We start from the raw sequence: 15,720 nt of genomic DNA on the forward strand, positions 1-15,720 counted from the left end.
ATTTCTCAAATTAAAACACTTTTATAAAAAAGATATGTTTATTTTTCATTTTTTCTCACATTAATATTTAAAAAAAATCATTTAAATAAAAAATAAAAAATATATAAATATAAAAAATAAAAAATAAAATAAAGAAAAAAGTAAATTAAAAAAAAGTTTTGTGATTACAACTCCTATCCTTGCTTAACGTTTTCAATCTTCCTTTTCTATTTTCCTTTTACACCTTCTTTTTTATTTTTTTGTCCAATTTTTTTTTTATCCTCACTCTGGACTTCTTTATCACTTTTGTTTTACACAAAGAAAATAGTTATATGATTAAGATAATTAGAAGCAATGTCTGATGTATTGTTATTTGATTATGGTAATGTGCACATATAATGATCGATTCATTCTATGTATTATCCAGTATAATAAGGCTAGCATTACATTGGTATGACAAATGTGTGTATATACACAGTTTTTCATATGAAAAAGGGAAAAAAGAAAATATTTTTTACACTTCTCTCTTCCTTTCTTTCTCATTACTACTAACACACAGACATACCTTTTTACGTCTCCTAGAAAAAAATACATAAATTTTAGGATTTTAGGAAAGGATGCAAAAAAAAAAAAAAAATAGGAGAAAAGATAGTTAATAAAGGAGTAAGATTAATGGAGAGGAAGAGGAATTGAAAAGTTTAGAAGGTACATCAGTATCACTATTTTCTCTTTTGATGTATGCATTCCCAATTTTTGTTATATTTCCTTTTAATATTGTAAGTATTTCTTTTTTACACCTAACTTTGGCATTTTGTTTTAGGAATATTATTTTCCACTATTCATAAATATCTTATTTTAAAAATCATAAAATATATTTTTCCTAGCTTCTTTTAGTTTCTGCACGTCGCGTGACACCAATTTTCAACTTTTTTTTCTAGAACATATAAAAAAAATATAAAGAAATAAAAATAAAAAATAGTTTTCTTTAATTAACTTTAATGTCTATTCGACCACTCACATCACGTAACACTCATCTTCAAATAATTTAAAATACCAAAAAACATAAAAAGGTTTTCAAAATTATAAAAATTAAAGAATGAAATCAACAATTTCTAAAATATTTTTTAAAAACTATGTGATCTCTGATGTTTCATTATGAATAGAAATACGTAGGAGCGAGATTAGTCTTCATCGAGTTAACTAAATAAAAATTAAAGAATTTCTCAAATAGTTTTTCATTTAAAACTACGAGCTCTCTGATTTTTCATTTTGAATGAAAATACGTAGGAATGAGGTATATCCTTGTCGGATTCAAAAATAAAAATATATCGATGATGAAAACCTGTTGAAGGTAGAGGACACATTAAGGCTTGACACGTATCCATGAAATGTTTGGACCATGTCATGGCACAAGTTTTAATTAACAATAGTTCCTCACTAAATGTGATGCCAAGAGCAACACTAGAAAAGTTGTCATGTGATAGTGTCACATGAAGTCGAGCGTCATGATTGTGAAGGCCTTCAATGGAAGAAAGAGAGAAGTAATGGGAGAAATAGAGCTGCCAGTTCATGTTGGTCCATGCGTCTTCCAAATAACTTTTCAAGTCATGGATATTCTCCTAACTTATAATTGTTTGCTCGGCCGCCCTTGGATCCACTTTGTGGTAGTGGTGCCCTCAACACTACACCAGAAGTCGAAATATGCATGGGTGATAAACTGGTAATAGTCTTAGGAAATGGGGATCTCCTCATGAAGGGCCCCCATATGCTTGTTATGTTGAAGCAATGAAGGGAGCTCTTGAGATAACCTTTCAATCATTGGAAATTGTGTGAAATACATATGTTGAACCATTTTTAATAAACCCACACATATCTTGTGCTTCCCTTACGATGACCAAGATTATGTTAAAAGAAGGTTACTAGTACGGAAAAGGGTTTGGTAAAAATGAGCAAGGGTCGACACTACCCTTAGAGGTCATTGAAAACAAATACGGCTTAAAGAGGACAAGAGAAGGCTGGTGGAAGAAAAAAAAGGAGAGAAGCATGGTTCGAATGGAAGGGTGAGAACTAAAGGTAGGGAAGATTTGCATATGTGACATCAAGGAGAGCTTCCAGGGTGCTGGATGGATTAACACTAGTCAGATATCGGCAATCAAAGATGGATGTGGATCTGAAAGCTCAAACTTTGTGTGGTCTTGACTTCTAGACGTGCAACTGAACAATTGGGAGATAAAGAATTTACCCATGATGTTTAATTTGGAGAAAATGTTATAATTCTAGTTTATCCTATTGCTTTACTCGGAGCTATAGGATTCATGACTTTATGGGCTAACATTTTTCTTGTATGCTTAGTGTGACAAAAAACATATTTAACCCTAAAATCATCTATAGTTTATGTTTTTCATCGTCTTTTGTTCATTTATCTGTTTTATAAACTCAAATAATGCAAATATGATGATGAATGTTTTGAAAATATTAATGTCAATATTCCTAATTTTGAGCACCCTGTTGATAATATGGAAGATGATCATGAGGATGACTGAAAACCCTCCCCTTTAAATGCTGAGATTAGTGGAACAATAAGCTAAAGAAATAAAACCCCATCAATAGGATGTTGAAGTACTCAAGTTGAGAGATGTAGATGAGGAAAAAATAGGTGAAAATTGGCACTATTGTGAAGAAAGAAATACATGAACAATTGTGTGGTCTATTGAGGGAGTTCAAAGATATGTTCGCTTGGTTGTATAATGATATGTTAAGGTTGTATGTTGACATAGTGCAACACAAACTCCTACTTAAGCTAGAATGTTCTTCGGTCCTACAAAAATTAAGGAGAATGAAATCGAAGATGTCCTTGAAAATTAAAGAAGTAAAAAAAACAATTTGATGTTGGATTTTTAGCTGGGGCAAGATATCCCCAATGGGTAGCAAGAAGGACGAGAAAGTTCGAATGTGTGTTGATTATCGAGACTTGAATCAGGTCAGTCCAAAGAATAATTTTCATTTATGGATGGCTTCTTAGGTTATAATCAGATCCAGATGACCCTCGAGGATATGGAAAAAACCTCCTTTATTACATTGTGGGGAACATTTTGTTATAAGATGATGTCATTCAGTCTCAAGCATGTTGGGGCAACTTATTAAAGGGTGATGGTGGCCCTTTTTCACTACATGAACCCTAAAGAGATTGAAGTTTATATGGAGGATATGATCGCTAAATCTGAATTTGAAGAAGAGCACATTGTCAACTTGAAAAGATTGTTTGGAAGGTTGTGAAAGTTCAAACTCCGAAATAATGCAGCTAAATGCACATTTGGTGTGAAATCGAAAAAGTTGTTGGGATTCATTATTAGCCAAAAGGGGATAGAAGTGGATCTTGACAAAGTACAAGCAATAATAGAAATGCCTACTCCAAGCATGGAAAAGGAGATCATCATTTATTTGCACATGAGTAATAACTAATCAACTAGAGTAAACTTTCTTCACAAAACTTCCATTTCTGACTACTGTGCCAATTATGCATATTAGGTAATCACAAATTTTGTACAATTGTAACAAATACTTATTGTTCCAAGTTCAATGTGCAAAAAACTTACACTTGTCACATGCTAGCAAAATATACACCACAGGTCATAAGTTATGTCCACATAACTCATCGTTTGAAATAATGGAGTTCTTATGGCCTAATATAGTAATCTAAAAATTCATGGCATCCAAAAACTTTTGCAGAAACAACTATCAAACAACTTGTTCCATCAAATCATTGAATTCATATAATAAAAATTCCTAAATAACACACATACTACATTCAATTTCATGAACTTAATAGTCAAACCACTAAGCACGAAACATGTTATGTAATTAATAGATGTCCACTAAGGATCACACATCACTGTAAGTTCTACAAATGCATCTCAGGTAATAACTAAATTTCTACAACCGTAACAAATACTTATTGTTGTAAGTTCAATGTGCACAAAAGTTACTCTTGTCACATCTTTGCAAAACATACACCACAGGTCATCAATTAAGTCAACATAACTCATCTTTTGAAATAATGGGTCACTTATGACTGACACCATCCAAATATTTATTCAGCCCACAACCACTTTTGGCCTAACCCAAGTATTATTTCAACAAGTAACTCTTGGCTTAATGCGAATATTCTTTAAACAACATCCTTGCTTAAGATATATCATCATACTATAGTTTATGCTTACTAAAGAGGGTAATGTCTCTCAACATATACAAGGTTTAGGTTCTCTTTATTAGTTTGCTCTAGAATGAACACAAACAATGTTTTTAGGGCAAAGATGCCCCGACCAAGTTGTAGCGGTAATGAGGAGGAGTTATTAAGAGAGAATGGCATGCATAAAGAAACCCTAAACGAGAGAGAATACTTTGAGAACCCTTTGTTTCTGTGTTTACAAATAAAAAAATAAGAAATTATTTTCCATACCAATTATAACTAGAATTGATATAGAAAGTTTTCTTCTTTATTGCAAAAAGGACACTACACCCACTTTCTATACCAATTATAATTAGAATCGATATAAAAAGTTTTATTTTTTATGTCATCACGACCATTTTTTATACTGGTTATAATTAGTACTAGTATAAAAAATTTTCTTCTTTATTACAAAAATGTAACCACGTCCACTGTATATACTGATTATTACTACTATAGGTGTACAAGACTGACTCAGGGGTAAAGCAAGTAAAGTACTCATTTTAGGCCTAAAAAAAAGAAAACCTCAAAAATATTTTTTTACTACTAACATTTCTCTTTTAAATTAATTATAAAATTGTTTGAGAAAAAAAGGCCTCAAATTTTTGTTTAGTACTAATTAATATACTTCTATTAAACTAATTATAAAATTATGTTTAAGATAAAAAATGACCTCAAAAAATATTTTACTAGTAATAGAAATAGCTTTTTTAGTAAATTATAACTTTTTTTACAAGAAAGAGAATGATTAGTTATCTTTATTCTCTTATAATCAAGTTGAATTATATTTTCTTCTTTTATCTTTGTGACTTCTCTTGCCTCTTCTTCCTTTCTTATCTTTTAAGAGTACATTTTTTTAGGATTTTGCCATATTACATTCTTTAAATCACTTGAATCTCATGTTACTGTGTGTACCAATTTTTTGATCCTCATCTCTGGTTAGTATGTCTTTCTTTTCTATTTGTGTTGTTGTTACTTTTGTTCTATTTTGGATTTGTATTAGAATTAGAAATGCGTTACTTTTTCCCAATTTTTGTTTTTCAGTACTTTTCGATGTACTAGTTTCGAGAGTTTTTTTTTTCATATCTTGACAAGGAACTGAATTTTTCTACAAAACTACTAATTAGATTATGGTTTAGTCTTGTAGTGGATAATAGATTAGTTGGAGCATAATTCAAAACTAGGTGTTTTGTAGGAAGATAATTAAAGTTTAGGGAAAAAATACCTACTATCGAGTTAAGAAGATTAACAATTTTTTAATTATTTTTATTAATGATTCATCTTAAAATAAATAACCCTGGCATGTTTGTGAAAAAGTTAAGGCTTGAGAATGAAAAAGAGACTTGAGACTTTAAGATACTACAAGTCTACTGTTGAATTTATTTTCTTGACAACTAGAATCAAATTTTATTGTTTTAATTCATTCGTTTTATATATAGCTTATAAAATAATTTTAATAATTCATGTATTAGTTGTCTCAATTAAAAGAAGTTTCTCAAAGCTAAAGATAATAAAAACTTATCTAAGATCAACGATGTTAAATGAAATGTTAAATGTTAAATGAAACTTATAAATTAAACGGATTAATAAATATTTTTGCATCAAAACAAACTCGGAAAAGAAATTTTAAATAAAAAGTCTCACTTTTATGTTTGCTTGAGGCCTTCCAAATCATTGAGCCGCGCCAATACAGAAAGTGCTATCTTATTGATAATTTTATTACTTGATCACTTATTATAAAGGATGAATTATAACTTGTATAAAAATTCGTTATAAAATGTGATTTTTCTCTAGTGGATATTCATTTCAACTTTGTTATTTAAACCCAAATTACACAAAATGTTTTTCAAGTGAAATAGTTTTATATATTTTTTTAATCTATTTTAAATAAACCTTGATTTGTTACAAACTTTTAAAATGGTTTTTAAAAACATATTATTTTCAATTTTAAAGTATTTATACCTTTTTAAAAAATATTTAAAACTAAATGACAAAAATTGTTGAACTGATTAGATTTAAAAATAAAATGGGATTATCAATTCATCCAATCTAATTTTAAATACTTTTTTTGTAAGGCCCAGTTTCATTTCTCTACCCTAATGTTTAAGGGCTGGCCTTAATCTGTTGGGCCTAAAGGCTGGCCCATAGGGTGCTAAGGCCCTAAAGCTGCTAGGGTTTCCCTTTCAGTATCACTTTTGCAATATGAACCTAAACACTGCCTCCCTTTCCGTTTCAGAGCTCTACTAGGGTTAGTCGTCAACCCTCTCCAAGTGAACTCCAACCGGACCCCCACTTCACGTAAGTCTGTTCTAACTCGTACCTTAGTTCCATTTAGTTCCTTCTTCGTGGTTTCAACTAGGGTCAGTCATGGTGAGCTCGTTTTGAACTGGTTTCACTGTTTCCAACTCGCTAATCCACTCTAAGAGTTGTTGCGTTCATTGTTCGTACCCAAGGACCCAGCTGCTAGCTTGTTTTCCAGGTAAGGGAAGCTAGAACCCTCTTGTTTGGTGCAATGGTTGTTACCTTGGTTGTGTTTTGGTGATTTTCGTGCTTATATGTTGCTGTGGGAGTATGGTATGGTTGGTATTATTGCTTGGGTATGGAAATGTGTTTTTGGCAGAGAGGAACAGCGGCGAGGTTTGATACACTCGCCCAAGCGAGCCTGTCTCACCTAGGCGAGACTTGCAGGAACAGGCCAAGGCTACACTCGAGCTCTCGCTCAGGCGAAAGCTCTTGTTTTGAGCGAGGCACCATCTCGCTCAGGCGAGAGACGCTCGCCTAAGCGAGCACGCGTGAGAGCCTTGGCACGTTGCTTCTGTTTTAGCCTAAGCGAGGAACCTCACCTTTGGGCAATGGGTTGTCTCGCTCAGGCGAGAAGGCTCACCTAAGCGAGCCATGCGAGAGCCTCCCAGCGTCCCTGTCGCGATCTCGCCTAAGCGAGGGCACTCCTCTCACCTGAGCGAGAGCTCCTAGCTTGAGCGAGATTCGCTGCGGGTCACACTGTTTTCTTGTTTGGCTAAATTAAATGTTTGGTTTATGTTGTACTCTATATAATGTATGAGGCTTGTGAAAGGAGATGCATGAGATGAGCTGTGGCTACAAGCTTGATTGTTGCGATTGTGTGATTTTGGCATGAGAAATAAATAAGATGGTTGGTATTAAAGTAGCATGGTATTGGCATGAGATGAAATTCACCACTATGGTTTAAGAATGATAGATGGGTATGGATTTACCGGGAAAATGAAAGAGGAGAAACTATAAAGAGCTGGTGTGATATGTAAATGTATATGCAGGTTAATTCCTTTTGATTTATTGAGCATGATTGGTCCGTGTCAGTGCGTAATTCCTTGGGATCTCTAGGTGAGATCTTCGGGGTCGTGCTTCAGTGGTCGGGACATAATTCCATGACCCTTGTTAGTGGGTGTCCATGGTGGTGCCCCATCTGTATAACTTGGTAAGGATTCAAGGTAAGGTTGCATCCTGACACTCTAAGGAGTCAGTTAGTCTCACCTAAAGCAGACTGAATCCTGTGGTGAGAGTAGCAGGAGGCCTGAAATTCATTAAAGGCTAACCTTATGGTGAGGGAAATTGATTCATTGTGACACTTACACATAGCTCGGGGGTGAGCAGCTCGGGGGTGAGCAGAGGTATCCACCACAAGTGCAAGCATCCACTGAATCCGACCAGGTTATATGTATCCGGATGAGTCGAGTCGAGTCTTAGTGTATTGTTTGAGAAGTCATAACATGCTTGGTTGATATGTGTGTATTGGATTGTGAAAATGTACTTGATTATATTGATGAAATCTTTTGGCTTTAGCTTACCCTTTCTTGTTTGAATGCCTTGTATGTTATCCTTCTACTCTTGCGATGATCATCAAATTATTGATACGAGCAGAGGCGAGGGGTACTCGTGGCCAACAGAGGGGAGATGATTCCGTTGCATAGTCCACCTGGGCTGGACCTGATGTTTTATTTTGTTGGGCTTTTCTTAGGGCTACGACCCATGTACTCATTTGACTTATGATCTCTTTATATTCCTTTTTAACTTTATAACCGGTTTTCCTATGGCACCATGGTGCGTCTTATGTTGTAAGGAGTTGGGCTTAAACTCCAGGACTGCACTATATGTTATCTCATGCGATGTTTCCGTAATTATGTTTGTTAATTTAATGGGACGTTACATTTTTCTTTAACTGAATGTGTTAGACTAGATAAAATCTCATGAAAGGAATGGATAATTTTCATTAATACTAAAAGATATACATAAACCACTAAAAAGAATGAGAAAAATGATGAGGTTGGTGAATATGTTTAGAACGAGGGAGTTTCCATATTTTTGTGAGTATTATTTAATGGGGATCGTTAAGGTGCTCTTTTTTCTTATGATGATATTTTAATTATTAAATTTTGATAACTTATTTTACAACATAAAGTGTTATCTTTTAAGTGATTTTTAAATATTGAAAATGAACAAAAAGAATAATAAAAAATCAGTTAGAAAATAATATCTGAAATGATAAAAGTAAATCGTTAAAATTTAGGAATAAAAAGTTATTATTTTTTTTTAAAAGGGATTTTGAAACATTTATCACCCGACTCCATTTATATTTTCATTTGCAATTATTTTACACAGTCATTTTATTTATTTGATTATTTATTTTTAATAAGATCTAAACATAATTTCAAGAGACTCTTTCCTCCTGTAAAGTTATTTTTCATCTCTCAAGCATCCACATGTAAAACTCCTTCATCATATACAACGTCTTGGTCCGTGGCGGAGGCTGACATTGGTGACGGTGCCCTAAGATGCTGATCTCGTGCTAATGACGATGCACGTAGGTGGTTTCGCGGTCGAACATGTTAGAGCCGCTTCCGACCACACGCACAGAGAATAACCCTACGATATCAGAAATAGAACTAACAAAGAAACCTAATCCGTTCAAAACCGTTTGATCAAATCTGATTTTTTTTTTTCCGAGCGAATTAGAGAACTGACAAAATTGAAGCATTTCGTTCTCGCATGTTCTTCCGCTTTGGACATGAGAGATAGCCTGTTCGATTGTTGTCAGAAGTCGTCGTGGGGCGCTGCTGGTGCGACGATGGCCGGATCGGCGACGCTAAGGCTCTTTTCACGAGGTCTCCTTCCACGCTGCGGCGTCTCACGAGCGAGTTCGTCATTGCCAACCGCCACATGTTGAACCCATTCGGTGCATATTGTTACATTGCCGGGCGAGAACCGAAGATGGTGAGTTGTAAACCTCAAAATTTTGTGTATGCTTTGAGCTTCTGGTGGTGGATCACTTGTAACCACGTTACCTCCCAAAAGAACAGTTTGAAGCCTGGAGAAAATCTGAGTTCCTGGGGCCTGGTTCGTTCTGAAAACGGTTATGGCCTTGGGTTTCAAACACTTGACAACTGCTGTTACTTGATCATATCAGGTTTAGCCCCCAAATATGAGTATTGGCCGGCTTGGGTTGGTAATAGAAATCAACCTGTTGACAGGCATGCAAGGCTGTTGCTAAGCCGCTCCGGTGTGCTGAAAATAGAATCCAAACATAGTAAACCCATCATCCTTTATTCTTCACCACAACCTTCCAAAAACACTGTGGCCACCTTGTTGGACACAGGCAACTTTGTGCTGCAACAACTTCACCCCAATGGAACAAACACTACGCTGTGGCAAAGTTTTGATTACCCTACTGATAATTTGTTCCCTGGGATGAAGTTAGGTGTGAATCACAAGAGTGGTCATAAATGGTCACTGGTTTCGTGGTTGACTTCTGAAAAACCAAGTCTTGGGGCATTTGAACTTGAATGGGAACCCACTGAAAGGGAATTGATCATCAAGCGAAGAGGAAAATTGTGTTGGGCAAGTGGGAAACTGGAAAACGGTGGAGTCATGCACGACACACATTACGTGATTGTCTCAAACGAAAACGAAAGCTACTTCTCAATCACCACTTTCAATGAAGAGCATACAAGATGGGCGCTTTTAGAAACTGGGCAGCTGATAAATCGGAATGGAGTTGATAATAATGTTGCGAGGGCTGATCTGTGTTATGGCTACAACGAAGATGAAGGGTGCCAACGATGGGAGGAGATACCCTTATGTAGGCATCGTGGTGATGTATTTGACAGCAGGGTAGGGTACCCCAATGAAAACATGGCAACCCTTCTAGAAAATTCGAGTTATGGCCTAAGTGATTGTCAGGATATGTGCTGGAGAAACTGCACTTGTTTTGGATTCACATACTTTGATGATGATGATGGAACTGGTTGTGTGTTCTTTCTGTGGAACTCTACGACAGGTACTACTGTTGCAAGTGGGGGCCATAAGTTTTTCGTACTTACAAACAAATCCCATAACAAAGGTATGTTGACCTTACAGAATTTCAGAACTTCCTTGTACTTCCCTTTTAATTTAGTTTATAACTTTTAAAGTATCATAAAAGTTACTAATATTTAACTTTAGCTTGTGTTTGTAAATGCCGAATGCTTCATGCAGGTAAAAAAATGTGGATATGGATAACTGTTGTATCAGTAGTAGCTGCTCTGTTAATAATCTGTGCAATTGCTCTTGCCATAAAGAAAACTAAAAGTCTGCTTGAAGGTTAGTTATATATAAAATAAACAGATTTATTGAAATCTAGATGCTTTATTGAACTCAACCCCTTGATTTGATCTCAATCTTTATCATTCATATTTGAATCTAAACAGAGAAAAAAAGAAAAGGGGTGGCTGAGAATAATATGGCAGATTTAGCAACATCAAATAGATTCTCTGATGTCAATGCCGTTGACAATGAATTCAAGATGGTACAAAATCTAAATGTGTTTCACTATACATTAGTATTGGCGGCAACAGACGATTTTTCTCCTGAAAACAAATTAGGGCAAGGAGGATTTGGACCTGTTTATAAGGTGATATGAAACAAGTATTGATTTTTGTGTTATTAAGAAGTTTCTTTATTAAAGGTCTAATAATCTTTTGGTTTGCATTTTAGGGAATCCTTCCTTCTGGGCATGAGGTTGCCATAAAAAGACTTTCGAAAACATCAAGACAAGGAATTGTAGAATTCAAAAATGAAGTGGTGCTTATATGTGAACTTCAGCACACGAATCTTGTACAACTACTTGGGTATTGTATTCATGAAGACGAAAGGATTCTGATATATGAGTTCATGTCAAACCAAAGCTTAGATTACTATCTATTTGGTGAGAATTACATTACAACTTAATTTTGCAACATGTTTCATGCTTTGTACAACTTAAGAAAGTCCTTTTCCTTTGTTACCATTAACTATAGTATATATTCTCAGAATATATATTTCTTTCCATTGAGAAGATTGTAACAGAAGCAAGTTATTGGACTGGAAGAAGCGATTCAATATAATAGGAGGAATCTCTCAAGGATTACTCTACCTTCATAAGTACTCGAGACTAAAAGTAATTCATAGAGACTTGAAAGCTAGTAACATACTTCTTGATGAGAATATGAATCCTAAAATTTCTGATTTTGGATTGGCAAGAATGTTTACACAGGAAGAATCCATGAGAAATACTAGTAGGATTATTGGAACCTAGTAAGCTTTCAAAACTATTTCTTTCCAACACAAGAATATGTAAATAAAGTTTGTTTTTGTCATATGATGAATAACTTTTTCTTGTAGTGGTTACATGTCTCCTGAATATGCCATGGAAGGAATTTTTTCTACAAAATCTGATGTATACAGCTTTGGAGTGTTGCTGCTTGAAATTGTTAGTGGGAGAAGAAACACTAGCTTATATGATGTTGATCTCCCTCTTAATCTAATAGGACATGTATGTGAAATTACTGTAAAAGAGTTCCTTTTTCTTAATATTATTCTCCATTGTCTAATTTGTCTAAAATGTTTATAGGCGTGGGAGTTATGGAAAGAAGGTGAACCTCTCCAATTAGTAGATCCATCATTGAGTGAGTCATTTGATATTGACGAAGTGAAAAGATGCATTCAAGTGGGTCTCTTATGTGTAGCACAATATGCAAATGACAGACCAACAATGTGTGATGTTGTATCAATGTTAACAAATGAAAGTTCAAAACTTAGCTTGCCTCAAAAACCTGCTTTCTATTTGGAAAGAAGTTACTTTGATAACAAAACGTCTTCTGAAGAGTTAAATACTAACTCTATGGAAGAAATTACTACTTCCACCTAAGTTGTAGAACGAGATTTTGTTTATCTGCATTTTTTTTTTTGTAAAGTTTAATCTCCCATAATTAGTTAGCTTATTTGTATAGGGTTTAATATCAATTTTAGTTCTCTAGATATTGCAACATATTGCAACTATATAGTTACAGTTACTTAAATTTCAATTATGCTAATTGAATTCAGGTCCTCCACCTATAACAATTGTGTGCATAGATTATATTTGTGTTAATTAGTTCATGTACATAACGCAATTTTGAAATTAAAATTGAAATTTGATTATTCGATATTGACTTCTGAGAGTGTCTGAGTCAACAACCATACCATTGCAATGATTGAAGGATTTATATGATAGTGTATGAATCAACAATCATACAATTGCAAGAAATTGAAAGATTTCGTTAGTAAATTTATAACTTAAAAAGATTATAAAGACACATTTACCACAATAGAAAGGATTTGATTAAATGATCCACATGAGTTTTAATAGAAAATTGAATTTTCTGTATTGTGAGAGCTTTCAGTTATAAGAATCCCCAAATTGATATTATGAGACTAATCTATGGTTATAAATCTCATAACTTATCACTCACCAAACTGAATATCAAAAGGATTCTCTCGTTTTCTCATTAAGTTATAACATCAATTAGTAACTTTTGAGCTCTATCAATTTCAGAACTTCCATCACCACCTGTTTTTGACATACTTCAAATTAAATTGTCAAAAAAAATAATGGACTTCACCACTTTTCTTATATGTGTTACACTCTATGGATGGTTCCACTTGTCTTTACACTCAATTGGTTTTTTTCTATAATGAAGTACTTTTGACTTTTTCCGCTTGTTCTCCCCTTAGTTTCTTTCAAAAACCAATTAATATATAATCAAGAGTTACTTTTGAAAGTGCCACCGAAAAGGTTTAGAACAGAATATAGCACCAACCAAATAGAAGTAAAGAAAACAATTTTACTGCCAACAAAGAAGCAAAACAAAGCAAACTTCATTTATGTTTTGGCATTGTTCTACTTTTTTTTTTTTCTAGAAACAAACAATCCATTCTTCACCAATTAACTTCCAAAAACAAACCTTAGTAACAAGCTTGGACAACATACACTGAATTTAAAGGGTTGACTACGATAAATTAGTTAGCTTGAGTCAGAATTTATTAATTTGATTATGATTTTAATTTTTAATTGGTGAACAATTACCGAGTAATTAAAAGAAATTGAATGCTAGAAAAACTATATTTTATGATTTTTAGAATAAAATATTTATGAATAGTAAGAAATAATATCCATAAAGCAAAAGGTTAATGTAAAGTAAAAATACATACAATATTAAAAGAAAATATAATAAAAATTAGAAATGCATACATCAAAAGAAAAAAATAGTGGCAATGACGTACCTTCTAAACTTTTCAATTTCTTTTCTCTATTAATCTCACTCGTTCATTAAGTGTCTCTACTCTTTTTCTTTTTTTTAATTCTGCCTCCTTTCCTAAGATTTTTGTTTTTACCCAGGAGAGGTAGAAAGGTGTATGAGTGATAATGAGAAAGAAAGAGAGAAATCTAGAAAATATTTTCTTTTTTCCCCTTTTTCATATGACAAACTATTATACCACTAGTGCAGAATTGTATTTTTACCTCGCCTTATAGGCCTCGATTGGCAAGGAACCGAAGCATATAACGACGCGGTGACATTTTGCAATTTCAGGCAACTTTTATGTCTCGGTTCAAGAAAAACCCGAGGCCAAAAGGGGTTATAGGCTTCGGTTCAAAAAAAACCGGTGCCAAAAGGTGCTTATATGCTTCTGTTGAATAGACCCGAAGCCAAAAGGTTATGTCATTGGCCTCGGGTGGCACTGAACCAGGGCCAAATAGTTTAATTAGGGCACAAAAACGCGAACCCCTCTACTTCTTCCTCGCGTGCGGCTGCATCTTCTCCATCTTATCCATCTTCTTCCTCGCGCGCACATAACCATATGGGAACCCTAAATCCTAGCCACCGTGACCTGCGAAGCTGTCGTCGTGAACCTGATCGGCGCCGGCCACCACTGCGACGCGAAAATAGGGCACCAGATCTGCAACACGGTGACGCGATCCACCATGGCAGCACCTTTCACGAGATCGCCATCGCGCTCCACTAGAGGAACCACCGTCGAGATCTCCGCCACTGCAGAAAGCCACCGTCACCGCAACAGAGGTCGTGAATCTGCACCGTCATCGTTCTCACATTCATGGTTCCTGGTGAGCTCTTCCTATCTTCTCGTCGTTCGTCGCAGTGGCGCCGATGATGGCTTGCAGTGGTGGTTCGCGTTCATCACTACGACAATGGTGGTTCGTCGATGGGGGATTCTGGTTCGCGTTCATTGCTGGGATGGGGGATTCTGGTTCGCGTTCATTACAGGGATGGAGTTATTTGATTCTGGTGTTGTTGGATGAAACGATTCTGGTTCTGGTCCGGCGAAAAATCGACTTTCAGATTTGTGCCGCGAAAAATTTAATTAAAAAAAATATTTTTATCTTATGGCTTCGGTTCTCATGGACCCGGGGCAAAAAAGGAACTCTATGGCTTCGGGTAACAACCGAGGCCAAAAGGGGTACCTTTTGGCCTCATCCCAATATGTCTCGATTCCAGACCCGAGGCAAAATGAGAAAAATAACCGGGGCAAAAAGCCCTTACTGCACTGGTGTACACACCTTTGCCATACCAATGTAATGATGTAATGCTACCTTAATTGTACTGAACAATATAAGGAAGAAATTAATCATGATATGAGCACATTACGAGAATCAAATCATAGCAGATCAGAGTAAAATATCTAATATTGATTCTAACAACAAATTAGAGCATAAAATCAATCACCATTACTAATATTCATCCTAACCATTTTAAGAGATATTGCTTCTAATTATCAGAATCATATCACTATCCTCTTTATCAAAAACATAAGTGATCAAAAAGTCGAGAGTGGGGATAAGAATAAAAAATTAGGCCAAATAAAAATCAAGTTGTAAAAGAAAAACAAAAAAGCAAGATTGGGAATGCTAAAATAGGATTGTGCACAAAAAAAATCTTTTTTTTATTTCTTTATTTATTCTGATATTTTAAATAGATTAAACTAAGTAATTGATCATATAAATGACCCTTAGGAATTAGTCTATGCATGAGAAAAAAAGGTTGAGTTTTAGTTCTCATACAACCTTACAATTTCTAATAAAGATAGTTATGTGTTTTTTATATGTTTCCGTAAGCACGTTAAAATTATTAAGAAGGAGATTAAGTAAAATTGAAGATTAAGACCTTTTACGATGTTGTCTATATAAT

The 15,720-nt window shown here is 34.6% G+C and overlaps 1 protein-coding gene across 1 annotated transcript; it reads left to right on the forward strand.

Moving 5' to 3' along the window:
* The first annotated feature begins 8,907 nt into the window (after positions 1 to 8,907).
* On the forward strand, positions 8,908 to 12,512 carry LOC114169224 (G-type lectin S-receptor-like serine/threonine-protein kinase CES101). The gene is made up of 7 exons (XM_028054277.1): positions 8,908 to 10,580; positions 10,715 to 10,819; positions 10,927 to 11,129; positions 11,213 to 11,423; positions 11,554 to 11,791; positions 11,879 to 12,029; positions 12,108 to 12,512. Exons 1-7 carry the CDS (start codon positions 9,401 to 9,403, stop codon positions 12,402 to 12,404), a joined length of 2,385 nt encoding a protein of 794 aa, XP_027910078.1. The 5' UTR covers positions 8,908 to 9,400; the 3' UTR covers positions 12,405 to 12,512.
* Positions 12,513 to 15,720: the final 3,208 nt, after the last annotated feature.

The sequence above is a fragment of the Vigna unguiculata genome, chromosome 11, assembly GCF_004118075.2.
Source record: "Vigna unguiculata cultivar IT97K-499-35 chromosome 11, ASM411807v1, whole genome shotgun sequence".
Taxonomy (NCBI): domain Eukaryota; kingdom Viridiplantae; phylum Streptophyta; class Magnoliopsida; order Fabales; family Fabaceae; genus Vigna; species Vigna unguiculata.